This window comes from Centropristis striata, chromosome 9, assembly GCF_030273125.1.
Source record: "Centropristis striata isolate RG_2023a ecotype Rhode Island chromosome 9, C.striata_1.0, whole genome shotgun sequence".
Lineage (NCBI taxonomy): Eukaryota > Metazoa > Chordata > Actinopteri > Perciformes > Serranidae > Centropristis > Centropristis striata.
The window spans coordinates 17,542,062-17,562,211 of NC_081525.1; the positions used below are offsets into that span (position 1 = coordinate 17,542,062).

Sequence of the window (20,150 nt, forward strand, 5' to 3'; positions counted from 1 at the left end):
TCAGGAGTAGAATTTGTTTTTTACCTCAGCTTCCTCTTCAGGATTGGGCTCCTCCTTGCTGCTGTGTATGTTCTGAAAGCGCTGCAGGAGGGGCAGCAGAGGAGCGCTGGTTCCCTGGGTGGAGCGCTCGTTGTCCATCTCTCTGGTTCCGCTTTCCCACAGGCGCAGCAGCAGCAGAACAGAAGACAACAACTGACTGGAAAGACACAATGACAAAAAGGTAGCATTTCAGTTGCAGAAGGATACCAGCGTAGGATATCAGCGGGTATAGCGGCGTCTGGTTACCTCAGAGTGCCCCTCTGTACAGCCAGCTCCAGCAGGATGGCCAGTGCCAAATGCTGGTCCTGAAGAGGAATGTTGCCTTTGGTGCTGGCACTTCCATGTACCTCACTGAACCCAAACAAACAAATGCATGAGAATTGGAAAAATACTATCCAACATGTATTACAATAGCCAATGATCAGTAAATAACAAACCTCAGGAACTTAGTGGCCCTCTCAACAACTTCAAGCCACACTGGTGACACAGTTCCTTCATCAAACAGTGTCGCCTCTGGTAGAGCACGCAGAGCATCCAGAGACTCCTGGAGAAGCTCACTGCAAAGACCTGCGTCATCTCCTGTAAGACACAAACCTCTTCCGTTTTATATAAAGCATATCATTTTTAGACAGCATATAATTTAGGTGCACCCAAAATTACAGGTGTGCTAAGAATACATTTAAAGCGTTCAATTGTCAGTTTCCATACATATTAGTAATTTCTTAACACTAGGGATGGGAGTTTGGAAGAAACCTGCCGAGCGCCGAGAAACTCGAGCATCTATAACGTTAACGATCAATTAATTGCTATGTTTTTATATATACTCCAGTATGTATAAAAACATACATACATGGGCAAAAAAAGAAAAATGTATATATATATGTATATATATATATATATATATACACAGTACTGCAAAAGCCTGTTTTGATAACGAACACTTTTACTTTGAAAGGACAAAAAGAAACTTCCTGTCGATCGTTAAACTAAATCAAGTGGGATTAAACTGTAAAGAGAATGTCAAGGAGTTCACCGTTTTAGCTCCCGAAGAGGCATGAGGTCACAGTAATCTTGCATAGTGTTTTGTGTTTAAATAAGTTTTGGATCAAATTACACCTAATAATTCATGCGAGCAAGGTGTGATACAGTAAGCTAGTTGTGTTCAGATTAATACTCTTGTATTTCTGTATGTTTTATAATTGTTATAGCAACTTTCAGTCTGCAGACTGCAGCTTTATCCAACTTAATTCTCAGTTCATTGGCTTATTGACGTACGGCCGCAGAACTCAACGCTCGGCCATATTTCAGTTCAGTGAGTACTGATGCGCAGTCATAGATCCAATTAAAAATTAAGCAATACATAGATTGATTAAAAATTCCCCATGATCGAGCAAATTCTTAACAACCATTAATCGATTAATTATTCCCATCCCTACTTAACACATTCTATAAGTAATTGTAAACAAGAACAAAGGTGCAGATAGATGTTTTTTTGAGTCAGATGAGGCCATTTCTGGCAAAGATGTCAGGACAGAAGGCCATCCATCACTTTATTTCACAACAACTTGTAAAATGCCATTGCTTTAATGCTCCCAGGACTACAGCGTGAAATGTTTAAGTAAAATTTACATGTTTACATATTACGTTAGCATAACAGTAGGGCAATGTGTGCACAGAGAGTGTTTGTTCAAGCGACAGAGAGAGGGACAGTGGTTGTGCTCAAAGTAGACACTCAGTTGTCTTGGGTCATTAAATGTTCAGTGTCTCATACAAACACACACTAACTTTTCGCAGGGTCTAGCCTTAGTCTTTAGGGTCAGGGACAGGTGTAACAAGCACCGCAGCATTTTTCATGACAAAAAAAAAATCTGCTATGTTTTATGGTTGTTATGTTGCTTGAGGAGTAGTAGAGGGCATGGCTTCACACATGGGGACAGACTTCTTAAATGTCAGGCACACTGGTGCAACTAATGAAAATTCTCAGTTGCACTTGACAGATATGGGTGCATGTCCGGCCCCTGGTATCCAAAAATATAAAAATGTACAATTTGCAAAGCCCAGCATGGAGGCATAAGGAGGATTTACAGTCTTTTAGTTCACAATATACTCAATTTCCTTCCTAAATCTAAAATGCAATCAATGCACATAAGCACATAATGATGCAAAGATTTACTCAAATCTGGTCCAAAACAGACTTCCTTATTCATCAGCATTCTGCTAAAAAGAAAAAAAACTATTTATGCATCACTTAGTGGCTCTGAGATTTTGATGATGATTATGGTCTCAACATGCAAACATTACAGACAATAACCTTCAAGCAACTAGTAACCAATCAGACTAAATGTTCCTTATCCTGGCCGCTGAAGGACCTGCAAATACTATCCAGGATTTGTACATGTGTTCATTGAGCAGGTGGTGGGTGAAAGAGAATGCTGTTACACATGCACTGTTCTGACAGTGTATTCCAGGAATATAGCTAGACTGAGGATGAGAGGCTTAACTGTCTGTTTGTGAGTGTGAGTGTGTGTCTGTAGCCTTCCTGTAACATGAGCAACACAGAGAAGAGGCCGTCTCTTTGTTCCCACCCAGTCCCTGTGGACAGGCAGCTCTCCACCTCGCATCAGTACACGTAACTAAAACAGCATCTCTTCTTGCAAAGCTAACAATGACGGACTTTTAAACAAACACAGCAACTTATACTATCAAATTCAACTGAATTCTCTTTTTAGGCAATAATCTGTGGTGGTGTTGTATTGTAATGCATTATATTTAAATGTGTTTGTACATCCCCTCCCCTTGCATACATAATTCATCTGCCTGAAATGGGCATGGACTTTTCTATTTTAGTGGTTCTATTAATGCATGAAGCGCTGAAGGTTCATGTTAGATACACTCTTATCCCAAAGCAGCAGGAATATAACAAACGAATCTCTCTGACTCCATCAACATAATCCCCTGCAGGCCTTCCTCTTGCTGACATCACAAGCTAATGCTAAAAACATAGCATTGAGAAATATGTTGTGTTGTTTACTATGAACAGCTTTTAATATGGTGCAACACATCCATTAACAGCTGTTAAGCAAAGCTCCATTACCATGACAGCAGCTATCATCCCCGTGACAAGGGCACAACAAGTCCTCACTGTTAGTATCCCGGGATCTTCTTACCTGACCTCCAGGCTCGACGCAGGAAAGCAAAGGCAAAAGAGAGCGCTGCCCTGGAGCCAACTCTGGCTAAACCTTCAACGCCTTTACTGGCTGGACGAGTGCTGGAAAAAAACAGAGTTGAAAAAAAAACAGATTAATCAAAGATGCATTTATGAGTGTGTTTAAGAGGCCTCCGTAAGGAAAACAAAGTGTGCACTCATGCACACACTACTTTGTAGGGTTTAACTCAAACGAGCATGAACAACCTGTAAATTGGTTACATACCAGGAAGAAACTGTATTAGCTCAGTCTACAGTTGTATAAAAGTTTGTTCAAGAGCTGTCCTAAATAACAACACTCTGCATTCAAGTAGTGGTGGAGCCATTAACCCATTGACGCCGGGAAAGCATTATCGCATTTTTAAGACCGGGAGCGCTGTTGCGTCACTCTACCATTAAGGCCGGGACAGCGGATATGTCATTTTGTAGTATTTGTATTTTTTTCCCACCTATTTTCGGTCCCCTGGCCAATGAAATGCATCAGAACATGATCAGAATACATGTGGGAGTGTCGAAATGCAACATCGGACTTTTCCAGAACTTATAAATCATGGAGGAAGACGACTATAGCGGAGGAGCTCAGCAGTAAGTGACTGAAGCGATCTAGATGAAAACAGCGCCGATCATTTAATTGCTGATCCGGACTTTGAACCCTCGGAACCAATCGACTGGCATTTATGGATGAGGAATATGTTTTTAGACGACATATTTTCACCAGAGAACAGACAGATTTGTGGCCATCTGGAGATAATAATATTATTAATAATATATTAATATTAATAATAATAATAATAGGCTAATTGATTGTGATGATGATATAAGAAATCATGACTGTTCGTCTTATATTACTTAATGCGTCGTTGAGTACCCTGAAAAGTGCAATATATAAAATGTTTTATTATTTATTATTATTATTATGATCTTTTTTTTTTATTAGAGTAGGCTAATGAGAACTATGTCTTGTTCTTCCAGTGGTCATATCATGTTTGCATCTTGCTAATGGCATGTATTAGTATTATGCATAGGATTTTTTATTCAGACAAATGTAACATTTGCTGAGTTTGTTGATTTTTAAAAAAAATGTATTGAAAGTTTGGACAAATAAACTCAACTTCGTATGAAAGCCACGGGTATAAGCTCTCAAATACTTTTTGAATTTCATTTTTATCTGCTACAGAGGCTGAAAAATCTATTATTTAGTAGGTGTTGAATTTCCAGAAAAACTTCAGGTTTTAGGGGGTCATTTGAAAATCGCCCATAGGTTTTCCAGGCATTTTTTTCCAGGCGCTTTAGGCCTTAATGGGTTAAAGAGGGCATAATATTCTATTTTTTAGGCTCATTCTTGTTTTTTTGTTTCTACTAGAAAAAGGTCTACATTCTTGAGTGATCAAAAAAACGCATTGTTTTTCTCATACAGTCTGACTAAATATAGCTGTATTCACCCTCTGTGTGAAAAGCTCCGTTTCAGCGCCTCTCTCTTTAAGCATCCATCCCAAAAAAAGCCTAGTCTGCTCTGATTGGTCAGTATTTCGGAGTCTTCTGCATAGGGGATGTTAATAGTTAACCATTTCACTATAAATAAGGATTTTAAATAATATATTATTAAGGTCATTTAAAAAAAAAAAAAAAGGTTTGCACAGTGAAACAAACAAAAAAAGTCTATACAACCCATGACTGGTCGGCAGACTAAACCCAAGGCTTCATGGATAATTAGTGGATGGCTTACAACCGTTTTCAACACAGAAAAATTGAAAATTAATAACAAAACTGGATTACAAAGTTTCCAAAACGACACCACAGTTCAAGGCTGGATTGCATGGATTTGAGCCAAAGCTTTTAACACAAGAACTGGAAGGACAAACTGCATGTAGGACACTTTATTTGAAGGTAACATCTTCTTTCGGCTAGTGTGCTTGTTTAGCATGCAGCTAAAAAAAACAACCCACAACCGACACAAAACTTTCTACCTGGACATGGTATACGTATATATATTATTTTCACATTATTCGATATAGCACCTCGACCTGCTTTGTTATCAGAAAACCAACAATTTGGGACCTTTCACGTCAAGATCATGTAGTTTTTCACTCAACAAACTATACCTTGAAAGCACACTGATTGTTTTTAGTATACATTGGGTGACAGGCTGGGTACACCATGGACAGGTCAGCCGTCATCACATGACTAACATTATGCACACCGACAGGCAATGTAAAGTCTCTGCATCCTCTAACCCTGGACCTCCTTATTGTGAGCCAACTTTCCTGCCCTCTAGAACGTCCAGCTTCATTATTTTTTACCTCTTGTTGTCAGCAGCAGGCAGTGGTGAAGTGGGGGGCCCCTTCCAGCGGACCTTGTACGTCTCTTGCATCATGCTGTGGCTCAGAGAGATGAGGTAGCGCTCCAGGATGACCAGGCGCTGGCGCAGGCGTTGGGCAGACAGAGTGCTTTTGGCCATCTGAGCCGAGAGTTTCTGCTGGTCGTCAACCAGGACCAACAGACAGTCCTTCAACTCGGTCTCATCTAGACACACACGAGGAAAGAGCAATAAAAACTAAATTATTAGTTTGTCCGCTATAATAATTACTTCTCGCAGAAAAGAAACAGTATCATCAAAGTACATATAAACTGACCACTGACCAGTCTAAAGTTATATACTACATATATATTTAATATCTAAATAATTAGGCTATTAATAATTTGTCTGCATTTGTAATGTATGAATGTTCACTTAATGGAAAATAAATGTAAATGTAATAAATACTTTTGTTCTAACACTAAGTTTCTTCTTCTGCAATCCCATTTCTGGCAACAAGACTGAACTCAAATACATGAAAAAAATATATTTTACAGAATATGCAATGTATTGTAACAACTTTAAATCTTACACAAAGCTATCAGAGTGGAAAAAATAAAAAGCAAAGGCATTTTTATGACTCCTCTAAAATATATTCCACTGTTCATGAAAACCCACATTTTAATTACTCGAGCCAAAAGAACAATTAAACAATGAATAAGGCAGATGAACAAAAAAACAAAAAAAAGTTGAAACATTTTTGCCACCCTATGAACATGCTACAATGTCATTTAGCAGACGCTTTTATCCAAAGCTGCAACATTTTAATAATTTAAGATGAAATCTGGCCTTAAAGTTTTAATAACTTACACTCCAGTTTACAAGGAGCACAGAATTATTTATTAGGCATTATACGTTACATTTCGGATTAGAAAAATAACCCGCACATAAAAACATACAGATTTATGTCGGTTATGAGCGATGGAACACCCCAGCTCTTCATTACACTAACAACATGGTGCTTCAAGAAAGGGTCCCATGACACTTAAGCTTATTACTTGTAGACCTGACTTTTTCTAACTGTAATAAACAATTCACCCTACTCAATGTTTTCCCTCACTGGCCCTGATCACAATCAGTCCTTTGTTCTGGTTCAAGAGAAAATGTTTTATTACAGTATGTGTCTATACAGCGCTGCAGGGAAGACAAGATGAGCCAAAATAGCAGGTCTGAAATCCACTTAAGCTTTAAGTAAGCCAGACTGGCCTGAGGTTGTATGAGCCACACTACAGTCAGCTGTGCTCGGCTGTCAGGACAGATATGTATCACAGTTCAACAAAATCTCTTACTATTTATTATACATTACCCATGGCTAGAAAGTTACTTGTGCAACAGAACTACCAAATTCACAGGGGGTTGATTAACTGTTTAGAAAATATTGAGCACTGAAAACATTGATCATTTTGTTAACAAAAACTATAACTAATAAATGTTTGTCAACGACCTTTGTGTACATGTTTCCTATACACTTCGGAATCTAATGCAGTCCATCAGAGCGTGCAACGAGATTATACTCATCGATGTCAACTCTATAATGTAATTTAACACAAGAAACAAAAACTTAGAGTCGCTGTGACACCATGTTCCACATAGTGAAACTGCAAGCACATAATAAAATTTGTTTATATATCGGTAACAGCATTGACCCAAAAATCCAATCTAATTCGAGCTCTTTTTAAATGTAGTTTAAAGAATATTCTTATTAGTATAATCAACTCTATACGTATTATGGAGAAAATAACCTTCACTATTTGATTAAAAAAGGAGAGGGGAGATAAATAATGGAAAAATGGGACTGTTAAAACCACATAGCTCTATAATATATATGTATGTGTGTGTTTTTTTAATTTTTGTAATAGTCCCCAGAGGGTCAATGACCTGTACCTGTACTTTTTGTTTTGGCTTATCCTTATTTTGTATATGTAAATATCTCAGACCTCACCCTTTCTATATTTACATAAAAGCAATACAAGTATTTAAAAAAAAAAAACACTTCTACAAAATCTCTTTATTTTTCTTGACAAAAGAGAAGAGAAAATATTATTGACTGTTTATTTTTTCCTGTACTGCATGCACCAGTTTTGTGTCCTGTGCACAATTCCCATATAAGGATTACACCAGCAGCACACAATGAGCATAGTCAAGGGGAGCTCAGAGTAACTTTAAGTTACAAACGTTCAAGTTAACAGTGACAACAACAAGGCTTAAGAGAAAGTAAACAAGATGACGTTTTCGTTACAATGAGGCTGTGTTTTTCATCAGATATGTGAAATAAGTTTGATCAAAATGACAACTATTTGCGTTGGCTGGACGCAATGGACTGAAATGTTAAAAAGTGATCTGATAACTAAAATGTCAACAGTTTTCATTGAATTCTTTGACTATGAAATAAAGAAAGACTATAGACATATAGGTTTTGGCGTCTATGGTGTACCAAATAAAACTTTTTTCCACAGAACGTATATGCAGAAAACAATGTTGGTAATTTGTCTAGCACTCTGCTTGATAACATAAAACTTTCTTCCCTATATTGCTTACAAATGGCTGAAAAGCAGTAACATGTGGGGATACTTCTCCAAAAGATGATGTAGTTGACAATATGTTATGTTAATACATAATGTTAAAAATTTTGTATGGAAGTTATTTGTTTCATAAAGCAGCCTTATGGGTATCTTTGTATCGTCATATCGGCGCAAAATCCACATTGAAAGGATCTTTTATTCCCAATTCCAGCTCAAAAATTCACTAAATATACTAATACGTTAATTTTCCCCCTCTGAAATCTGTATGAGTCTCAAAAATTCCATATCAGTCAAGCCCTACAAAACAATGCACTTAAGTTGCTAAAAGTTTTTTGAAAAAAGACAGGATGAGATCAACTCAATCTGATAAAAAACAACAAGAACTAAGACTAAATGGTAAATAGCTGATAAAATTAGCATAAATGAAGAGAGGTAAAACACATCCACTGCTAAGAATCAGAACAAATCTGTCATCTGTCCCAGCACCATCCTGATTCAAAAACAATAGCCTGGGTCTGAGCTGTAATTGCTGAGATCAACATGTTCTAGATATCTGACCACTCAATGGAAAAGCAGGAAGTATGCCGTTTGAACTTTAAGCATCAATGACAGAGCACTCGTCCATGTAGCGATCCAGTTACACTCACTGTACAATCAGACCAGTGTGCTTTTACAGCTCGGTCAATACAAAAAAAGAGAGAGCAGCCAAGTGGCTACAAGCTAGACCTTCATTCACCAAGCATGTAGATCCCCCCCTGCTTATCTCCCACCACCATGACCCTGTCCCACCCAGTGCCGCCAGTAAACACAGCTCGGGTGAGAGACGCTACTCTGCACTGGCCAACATTGTAACGCCTACCAAGATTACACTCTGACGGGGTAAAAATAACCACTCAGACCTGTGGACTGCAAGTTGTCATTTCAGAGTTTCCACATCTCACGTGCCAGCAAAACATGAGCACATCAGCAAGGCCTGACAGACTGAGTGAAACTGATAAACACAGACCATGTGTTGAAATGGTCAGTATCATTGTAATCTTGTCGACATTTAAGTGTTGTGAAACCATGTGCTCTCAGCTTGGTATTAATTACTATACTTGGAAACAGAAAGGTGTAAAATAACAGCCACAACAGGAGGACGAGGCAGTAGTAGTAGGCCTCAATGGGATATTTTGTAGCCCAGCACATCTTAAATGCATTCAGATAGCTCTTGATCGCTCTCTCACCTGGCTGCCGGCCCCAGTCCCAGGTCTCAATGATGGAGTGATGTACAGAGGTTGATGTCTCCTCCTCCTCTTTCTTCTCTTTGTCATTGGGTTCATCCTTCTTCGGTGTTCCAAAGCAGTCAGGGCAATCCTCTGAAAATATCAAAACTGACATTAACCTTCATTCCCACCAGCAAGGTTAAAATCAAACCCCATTCTCTGGCTCAGGTATCATCCTTAGACAGTGTGTACAAGTGTACTGTGTCATCATAAACACATGCTGAATGCTGCGATGCTCTCAGTGCCGTACCTGGGTGAGCCGATTCATCTCCATTGAATGTTATCTCTTCATCTTTTACCATTTCATTCCACATCTCACTCAGTCCCTCTGGAGAGAATGCCCGCTGACAAAGCAAATGAGAAACGGAAAATGAGCACAGCACATTTATCTTATCTTTAAAATATTCCAAGGCGTATTCTTCACATCTTGGATGTGTTTGCTTTGTTTGTTGCTCTGCATAAGTATGTCACAGACTGACTATTATTACATTGTCAGGTCATTAGAATCAGAGGTAAAAATAGATCCAGTATGATCAGTGAGCTGATCGATTACAATGGCAAAAATCGCACTATTCCTCATTGACTTTGGAAACAATTTGATCGAAAAAACAAAGTAAAAATTGAATTAAAAAAATAGATCAACTATTAAAACTAAAGAAATATTAAATATATAAAGTCATTATATATATATATATAAAATTATATTAAATATAATGTACTGCACAAACTCCCAAGACATATTAAACATATTAGACATTTTGGTAAACTATATTCAGCATATTGTAGTGAGTCCCTCAGTGCAAACAGGGGGAAATGGACCACTGTAAAGGAAAGGCGGGTGTGCTTGATTTATCTTGGTCTTGTCATAATCAGAGTCACAACCGTGATTGAAAATAAAATTCAATTAATCACCCTGCCCTAGTTCTCTTCTCACCATCATATTTTTGAAAAACTATTTCTACAGGTCTTATCTGCCTGTATTTCATTACTCAAGTTTCAAAAAACTGGAGCAAACATAATTCTTTGACTTTTGGAAGGGAATTTGTTACGCAGTCTTCATAACCCAGCTAAGAGAACTAACACCAACAAGCTAATATCCAATATTAGTCAAGAAAGACCACAAAATAGCTGCTTTATCACTTAATCCCAACTGATTAAAAGATACATCTGCTGTAAAATTTGGGTCATCACCATCCATGCTTTGCTTTACTAAGAAATACTCCCAAGAAGTGGATAGCCAACACTTTCTTTCAAGGATCCAAAGTCTTAAATGTCAACAACATGTTAGCTCACAGATGACACCAGACCAGACACAGCACTAAAGCTGCCACTCTAACGATGGGAAAACATGATACCCTTGCCCAATTTTAGTCCTCATTTAGTAGTGCAAACCAATTTTCAGGCCAGACAGGCTGCAATTTGTGGAGGTGAGAGGAGACAGCTCATTGGACAGTCAGATTTCACAGTGTTGTATCCCAATCTTCTGTAAATCCATCATAAATTGATAAAAGACCTCATAATTACAACCAACAAGTTTATTTTGACAACATGGATTTTTTTAAACACCTTTTCCCCTAAATGACTGTAATATTATAGGCTACACCTCTTTCCACCTTACTGGAAAAACAATAATCATCTATGCAAGAAGCTGGATACAACTTGTAGACCAGAGGCTGCAGATATGTCTGAAGAGGTCAGGTGTGTAAGGTTATTATTACAAATGTAGCCCAGACAGTTCAAGTCTCTGTTTGACTCCTGCCATGTTAAAGGAGCAGAATGTTGGATGTTGATGCTTACAAATGTAATATGCACACAATGTATGGCATTATCGAGGAATATTTTGAGGGGAAAAAAGGGATAAGATGCACATTTACTATCTGTGAGCCATGGAGGTTTAGGTCTTTTACAAAACATCTGCAACATGATGCAGCACAATCAGACTGACAACATTTAGAAATAAAGCAGCTTCTAAATAAACAAAGCAATAAGCTAAGCGGGCATTTAGATTGCAAAAAAGATGAAATAATTAATCTTTCAACTGAAGCAAAGATTAAGACAAATATTGCCAAACAAAATATCATGCTGTCCTTTCCATCTGAAATAGCATTTACATTCATATAATTCTCTACTGTACACATACCTGTAGGTCTATCTTCAGCCATTTGTCATGAAATCTCAGCTGAGCATCGAGGGTAAAAGATGGAGAAGGCATCTTCCCCTCTCCTCTCCTGGCTGCAAACGCAGCCAACCTGCAAGACAGGAAGACGAAAGGCTGTGTTGTAACATAAGACAAAGTTACAGTAAGATGAGAATCAGCTAATAATGACGATGGAGAAAATCACATATCACAATATGCCGATCCAAATATTGCAACAAATTTTAGGGTTGTTTTTTTGTTTAGGCACCTTCACAAAATATTTGATGGATTAAGGCAAATAGCATTGCTTTACTGTAATGCAGCCTTTAAAAATCAGAAAAAGAATATATTACCATATTGCAATACATAAAATATAATATAAGATATCTAGTCTATCTTGTGAATTAGGTAATTGAGAAATTAGAATATCACAGTATCAATATATTGCCCAGCCCTTACTTGCATTATCAAGTGCCTGTTAACCATGTAGGGTCAGGCTTTTAGCAGATGACTTGAGTAGACTAAAGTGATGTTGGACAACATCAGCATGTTCTTGTCCAGGTCTTTTTTACAGTTTCTATTGAATACAACAATTTACCAACAGTAGCAACAGTTTATCGACAGTAGGATGGCCTCTGACTTGGGAATTTACTCAGTCAGGGAATATCAGCATGACCAACCAATATTATCACCCAAATGTAAACAAAAGGGAAACCCAACGCCAGTTTTCAAAACATATGACTGAATCACTCCCATTTCAATGACAGCTTTAATATAGAAACCAACTTCTAGACTGACATATTGTTACATCTAAATGTCGCTGCTCTTATCATGAAAGTTTTAGTTTAAGTAACGTTACAGAAAGTGATGTATACTTGTGTGGACCAACCTTTTAAATTACTAATGCGGCTACTCCTGCTGATTTTTGAATTTAGTACCCAAACTATGTTAATGTATAAACTGTACCTAATGTAAGTTATTATAACGCTGCAGGATTCAGGCTACAGTTTAAGGCCAAAGATGTATCCATAACTGAATGAGACGTTGGGAGGAAAACGAGAATATTGTAGCATTAACTGCTAGCAAGGACACAGTCTCTGTTAACCTTGATAGCGTCGTTATTCCCTGCTTTCCACATATGATAACAGACACGAGTCCAGCGGCTAATAACACACACTGACACAGCATAAGTACGCTCATAACGCAAGACATAATGCTGGGTAATGTTCACATTAGCTTGGCGGCTAAGGCTAACTACTTAGCTTGCTAGACAGCTAATTGTAACGTAACGTTAGCTCGCTAACGCTACACCAGCTCTCATCATCCAGGCAACGATGAACAAGCTTCTGAGCCGTGACACTGAGCCGAACGACATGCAATGTTCCGGAGAGTTCCGCAAGACAATGGATAACATGTCAATTTGGACAACAAATTTCTAAATTACCTGCGGTCTCTTCTCAAGCTATTCTCGTCCCCTCAGCTGCTTTGCTGCATTAACGAGACCTTTATAATGTACTTGATTGACAGGTCGCGGACTGGGGCACGAGGCATGGAAACAAATTACGTAGTGGTAACTAGGAGATTCGATGCGATTGATCTACGCCACAACAGTCCGCCGAGGTGCGGTGCCTAATGCGAAGTAATACGTTGGTCACCGAGTTAACTCCGCCCGCTCGTACTGGCCAGACTCCTAAAATGAGCGCTCCCTTTAGATGGGAGGCGGGACATAGGAGGGGCGGGGTTGGTCTGGAATAAAGCTGAACTGTCCTCTAGGTGGCGGTGTGTCTCAAGGCATTTGGTGTTTATTTCACAGATGTTTTATTTAGCTACAGAGTTACATATCGTCACCCTGTTAAAATAATCGCCTAAGCCATTTTTTGTCAAAATTGTTGTTTTTTTTGCCTAAATCATCTCCTCATGATGCCGGCCACCTATGGTAAAATCGCCTACATCCTCAGTTGATCAGATCATGTGATTTTACCCCTTTAAGATAATGGCCTATGTCAAGTGTGTGACTTAAGCGCATTTATTATGCCTAAATCAAAATAAAATGTGACTTAGGCAATTTTTTGAACATGCCTTTGTGACTTACGCAAGATATGGTAACACTTTATTTTGAAGGTGTCTACATAAGAGTGACATGAGCGTGTCATAAACATGACATGGGATGTGTCATGAACATTAATCTTTTTTGTTTTTTGTGTTTCCTGCAAAACTTGAAAAATGAGTTAGGCGATTATATTAACAGGGTGACGTTATTTTATATCGTTTTAGATGTTAACTTAACTATAGAGTGTATTTATTTCACAGTTTATTCTATATCACTGACGTTTACCCTAATACATCTAAATAAAGGATTCATTTGCAAAGGAAGATATCAAAAAGTGTTTATTATTATATGCACAGTAGAAAACATGTTTCCCTGTACAATGAAATTATTGCTTTGCTGTCCGCAGAGTGCCAACCAATGTAAAAGCTAAAAAAGAAACAATATATATTTTGTAACAAATGTATAAGATAACAAAATTTAAGGCAGCATGTGATAATAAAAAGGCAAGAATAATTGTAATAAAAACAAATGCAAATGTGCAAATGTGTAAGATGTTAACTACAAATTAAATTAATATAATTTCAGTAAACCATCGTGACCGGATTACTGAAGTTGTTAGAGTACCAATATGCCATACCGCCTGTGTGAATTTTTCTCATTACAGACTGAGAGGGTAATTATTTCCCTCAACAAACTGAATTAATAGTATTAGCATTTAATTCAAAGGCAAGAAATAAGTTATTGTGACATATTCAGAAACAGTATTCACCCCTTAGGTTTTAGGTGGGAATTGGAATAGATGCTGTAATGCTTGACAGTTAATTTCAGACTGGATTGTCACTTTTGTGCAAGGGGATATTTTTGTCCTGGGGTAGGAGGAAGATTAGTCTTTTTAAATTTGTACTTTCCAAAACTGACTATGACACATGGAAACACTATCCCTGCACCATCCTAGAATGGGCTTAAGGAATAAATATACAGGGATACATGATAGTCAATCTTCCTTAAATAAAGATTATATATATATATATATATATATATATATATATATATATATACACACACACACACACACACACACCAAAGTGAGGTATAAAGTTACATAAAATGGAAATACTCAAGTAAAGTACAAGTACCTCAGAATTGTACTTAAGCACAGTGCTTGAGTTAATATACTTAGTTACTTTCCCCCACAGATAATCAATGAGGGTTTTTTCTGTGGGCGTGACAGGTCAGAAGCAGGACAACATGTTCACATGTCAAACAGACTCTCACTGTAATGTCAGGTTGGAGTGAAAACGCAATAGTTTATTAAAATGCAGTGAGAGGAAGGCAGGGATGGTGCAGCCCGGTGCTTAGAGAGCCGCACATGCGCAGTTTCTCACTTCCCAGACTACACTACAAACTGGACTGTAGACCGTCTGTCATTCTGCAGTCAAGCTATAAACCGAACAAACAGCCACAGTAATGACTGTTGACGCGGAGCCAAGTAGTGTTTCGCTGCCTGTTTCTGGAGTAGTGATAGCAGTAGTATCAAGTTTCATCAATGGGTCGACATTTGTGCTTCAGAAAAAGGGAATATTGCGCGCTCGCGAAAAAGGTATAGACCGAAACCGCAGATAAGTGGACGGACATTAGCTCTCCTTTGTGAAATATCTACACGGGTAGAAGTGGGGGAGCCTTACTAATAACACCATTAAGTTTGTTAAAGAGTCACAGAACACAGATGCTAAACTTGTAAATGTATTTTCCCCCAGGAGGGTCGTACCTCACAGATGTGGTGTGGTGGAGTGGCACACTGGCCAGTGAGTATAGCGCCATCTATCGATGCCAGAAATCAACATTCTGACTTGGCCAATTACTGGCATTTTAACCCTTATGCCCTCTTAGGGCATTTTTGTACATTTTCTCATTTTTTCTTGTGTAGATCATTTTGGCTGTGTCACAAATTGAGGCATGAATTTTTGGCAGGAACTTTTCTTTTTAGTAAAATCTTTGAAATCCATTGTCATTAACCCTTACATGTCTTTTATACTCCATTGGTGCATTTACTTTCGTACCCTTCGTGGCCAAAAAAAAGCCACGCACACAACACCTGTTATTAAATCAGCATTTATCTACAATACAATATTTTTTTCAGATTTTTTTTTCATGAAAAAAGACTCTAATCTCCACTCAAACCCCAGCTCCCTACTATTTATCATATGGAAAATAAATCACATTTTTTTTGTGGGGGAAAAATTGCGGAATAATTCAAATAAGTAAACTGTCATATAAAGGGTGAAAAGAAATCTCGAAATTATTTAATTTTTTGTAGTCTGAAGTTGTTTAGGAGATTTATGGAAAAAAATCTGAAAAAAATATTGATGTATGGTGATTAATAGCAGTTGTTGTGTGCGTGGCCTTTTTGGCCACGAAGGTCACGAAAGGGTAGTAGCTTTGAAGAGGGCATAAGGGTTAAAAAATAAATTTCAGGCTAAATGTTTTGAAACACCTGTTTTATTAATGTTAACAGTGGTTGTTGGTCAAATTGGGAATTTCCTGGCGTATAATGTGGCCCCTGCTGTGATAGTTACACCACTCGGAGCCCTTGGAGTGTTGTTTGGGTAAGTTCAACAGAGAATTCATTCTTATTTTCCCTCTACTTAAACATTTAGCTTGACATTCATCATACAGTGCATACAGCGACATACTGCAGCTATACTCGTATGTACAAGGTTGCATTCAATGCTTTGCGTTCAAGGTTTGAATTAAAATTTCATACAATGTTTTATTTGTACATTTTGAAAAAGAAAGGTCAGAAAGAAAACATAAATATAAATAAAATATGCGTGCATGTGGGATGGAAACCCACTACAGGCTTATCTAAAAACCTCACCTCAAATTTTATTTTGGTCTAATCATAACCTTTCTCCTACTCCTAAACATACCCAGGTAGTTGGGTTTTAAGAGGTTAATGTTCAAACTAATAAACTTTTGTTTTTCTAAGTATAAATTCTGAATTCTGAAATCCATGCATTCTTTTCTAATGTATGTTTTACACAGAGTCACAACTTCTCTGGATCAGGATTGTAGCAACGGTCTATCTCATTCCATCTCAGAATTTCAATCAGCTGATCGGTTATCTGTAATGTTTCTCCTCTAAAATGTGTATCAGTCTTTAAAATCCCATATTGGTAGGGCTCTAATAGTAAGGCAAATTGCCAAGTGGACAAAGCTAATTCCAAATTGAAAGTCAAGCTGGGATTTGCTTTTACTTTTGATGAATTGGGGAGGATGGGCCAAGTATGAATTTATGTTCACAAACGGTAAGAGATAATTCCTGCGTGGTATATCTTTAAGCCAAGTTTGAATTGCATTAATCCCATTGTGTCACTGTATTATTTCACATCTACCAAGCACAAGAGTGCAGTCAACATTACACTGTATAATCCTCTCAGGATGCTATCAATTGCATGTGTGTTTTACAACAATATGCTGTGTTTGTGTGATGCAGGGCTGTGCTGGCTTCTTGGATCTTGAAGGAGCATTTAAATATCTTGGGAAAGCTTGGCTGTGTATTATGTTGCTGTGGCTCCATTGTGCTTATCATTCACGCCCCTAAAGCTGAGGCTGTAACATCGAGACTGGAGTTAGAGGAGAGGCTATCAGACCCAGGTGATATATATATATATTACAAACATAGCGCCATAAGGTTGCCACTAAAGACTTTCCAGTAGAGAGAAAAGAGAGAAAAAAAGTATATATATATATATACAAATATAATTATAACACCAAAAATGTACTGTGTGTATATATATATATATATATATATATATATATATACACAGTACATTTTTGTTGTTATCATTATATTTGTCCAAACAAATGTACCTTTAGTTGTACCAGGCATTAAAATGAACAACAAATTGAAGAAAACAATAGTCTAATATTTTTTTCTATGACTGTATATATATACACACCAAGTAGAGGACAGGAGATGAGCTGACCTACAAAGATAAAGTAAGCAAAAAAAAATTCAGACATACTTCAGATCCACCAGTGGGAATTCGTTGCATTAGATGACATAGTCTTGCAGTCAGACATTATAATTCACAGAAACACCTTTAACACAAGCAAACAATGTCAGAAAGAGAACCGATAAGAGCGTCCCAGGTCCGCACAGTAGATGCTCGTGCTCTATGTATGACAGCCAATGGTCTTTCGAAAAGAGCAATGTCTCTAAAATGCTAACTATTACTTGTTTTTGAAAATATACAATGTATTGGCATTATAGATGAACATTTCTCTTAAAATGTCCCTTCTCATCCTGCAGTGTTTGTAACGTACGCCCTCTTGGTGGCCCTGCTGCTGGTCATACTAATTGTGTGGATTGCTCCCACTCACGGCACATCAAACATCATGGTGTATGTCGCCATATGTTCCCTCTTGGGAAGTTTCACTGTTCCAAGCAGCAAAGGACTTGGCCTGGTTGCACAAGATGTGTTTGGAGAAGGGCCGTCGGGCAGCAGAGTCCTGGCTCTCTTCCTGGGATTGTTGGGGACGCTGGCTGTCAGCATCCTGATCCAGTTCTTCTTCATCAACAAGGCCTTGGAGTGTTTCAGCTCCAACATGTTTGAAGCCATATACTATGTGACGTTCACATCCACCGTGATTCTTGCTTCTGCTCTTCTCTTCAAGGAGTGGACTGCACTAACTGTAACTGACAGCATTGCCATGCTTTGTGGGCTGACAACAGTGTGTGTCGGGGTTGTTTTGCTCCGCATTTCCCAAGAGGCGTTGATTACTTGGAAGAAGAAGACAGACTGATTGAGATGACTTGACTTTTGTGCCATAATGCATTTCTTATAACAAAGTGTCTACACTTGATCTGACCAGTTTAAATGACCAAACACTGTATTTACAGGTGCATCTCAATAAATTAGAATATCATGGAAAAGTCAATTTCCAGTAGTTCCAGTCAAATAGCCCCAAACAAGTATTGAGTGCATATAGATGGACATACTTTTCAGAGGCCAACATTTCCATATTAAACATTGAACAACTTTTGTATAATTCAAATTTTTTGACACACTGAATTTTAGGGCTTAATTTAATGTAAGCCATAATCATTTTAATTAGACGAAATTAAATAAATTAAGACATGAAATGTTTCATTCTGTGTGTAATGGATCTATATAATGTGTTATTTCCACTTTTTGAATTGAATTACTGACATAAACTTTTCTATGATCTTCTAATTTATTGAGATGCACCTGTATATCTTTTCACTCAGTGCCTGATATGGTCCAGTACTCCCCAGTACTGAGTACCGGCACTTCTGATTTTTGTCCCAGTGAGGTACCCATGCTTATACTTTTTATTAACACTTTTATTAAAATGTTAATGGGCTGATATTTATACCAAAATAGACAATATATCATGTATTATTGGGAGAAACCAAGCAATTCTATGTAAAATCAGACATTCAGCACCCCTGAATGGAATAGTCAATTGTTTCGTAACCACATTTTAACACAACTTCAACTTTAACGATTCAATTGTGAGATTGACAGTTAAATCAGGCTCATTAGATCTAATAGTCAACCATTCAGGGTTACCCCTATAAGATATACAATCATGAAAAAAATATCAGACCACCCTTTTCTTCAATTTCTTGTTCATTTTAATGCCTGGTACAACTAAAGGTACATTTGTTTGGACAAATATAATGATAACATCAAAATAGCTCATAAGAGTTTAATTTAAGAGCTGATATCTAGCCATTTTCCATGGTTTTCTTGATACTATATAAAAACCATAACTTTCCATAGAAAACCATATATATAAGACACATGTGATGATATTGCCCCTGAATGAAGGTACTGGCACCCTTTTTGGTCCTCTTCAGGCACTGGTTTCACTTAACATTTTACTTGAATCTGTGCAGTTTCTTATGGAAAAGTTCATAGTTACTGTGTAACCAATACATATCACCTAAAGCAACACTTTTTTCCCCAAAGTTAATTATCCCTTTTTTAATTCAATATATATTCACAAGTGAAACTCTCATTCATCATGAGACTGTATCTTTACCTCTAATAGCTTTTAAACTGCACATTCAAATAGGGCCTGAGGAAAAGTTAATTTGTCAACTTCACATTTTTGCACTATTAAAATTGTTGCAAAGAGGCTTTAAAAACATTGGTAACTGGCTAAATTGTAACTGAACATAATTATGTTTACTTTTATCCAGAATGCTGCCCTCAAGGCTTTAATAGGCTTCGTGTTTGTTCTCCCTTTCTACCAATGCTAGACTGTATCAGTGTAGAATCACCTACACTTTGACTTATTCAGTGTGCCTGTGAATTATTAAGTGTAATTTCAGAAGCAGCCTCTTTAGTCCAGGAGTTGTATAGAAGAACAATGACGGAATGAGCGTTTTGTCTAATGGAGGGATTTGTAAAGGTGATATACAAAATGTAAACTTTAGTTCTGTGACCACTGGCTGTTTTGTCAGGATATTAAATGGTGCTATAGGTTGTACATGTGATTTGGATTATAAATTATTTGTTTACATTTTTACACTCATTTACC

At 37.6% G+C, this 20,150-nt stretch overlaps 2 protein-coding genes across 3 annotated transcripts in view; one reads left to right on the top strand and one right to left on the bottom strand.

Annotated features, from left to right (window-relative positions):
* Positions 1–13,080, bottom strand: part of herc2 (HECT and RLD domain containing E3 ubiquitin protein ligase 2) — a 70,328-nt gene extending 57,248 nt beyond the window's left edge. The window contains exons 1-9 of the mRNA XM_059340641.1: positions 12,969–13,080; positions 11,528–11,636; positions 9,638–9,731; positions 9,349–9,480; positions 5,545–5,767; positions 3,207–3,307; positions 477–618; positions 286–390; positions 25–196 (exon numbers count right to left, since the gene is read on the bottom strand). Coding sequence (XP_059196624.1) covers positions 25–196; positions 286–390; positions 477–618; positions 3,207–3,307; positions 5,545–5,767; positions 9,349–9,480; positions 9,638–9,731; positions 11,528–11,599 — 1,041 coding nt within the window. The 5' untranslated portion in view covers positions 11,600–11,636; positions 12,969–13,080. The remainder of the gene's footprint in view (positions 1–24; positions 197–285; positions 391–476; positions 619–3,206; positions 3,308–5,544; positions 5,768–9,348; positions 9,481–9,637; positions 9,732–11,527; positions 11,637–12,968) is intronic.
* Positions 13,081–14,977: 1,897 nt separating this feature from the next.
* nipa1 (NIPA magnesium transporter 1) lies at positions 14,978–19,382 on the top strand. Of its 2 annotated transcripts, none has more exons than XM_059342081.1 (5): positions 14,978–15,174; positions 15,332–15,379; positions 16,090–16,180; positions 17,071–17,231; positions 17,890–19,382. In XM_059342081.1, the coding sequence occupies exons 1-5, from the start codon at positions 15,042–15,044 to the stop codon at positions 18,381–18,383; spliced, it is 927 nt and encodes a 308-aa protein (XP_059198064.1). In that variant the 5' UTR covers positions 14,978–15,041; the 3' UTR covers positions 18,384–19,382. The 2 variants fall into 2 exon arrangements, with proteins under 2 accessions (XP_059198064.1, XP_059198065.1); XM_059342082.1 differs by having other exon boundaries at positions 15,335–15,379.
* Positions 19,383–20,150: the final 768 nt, after the last annotated feature.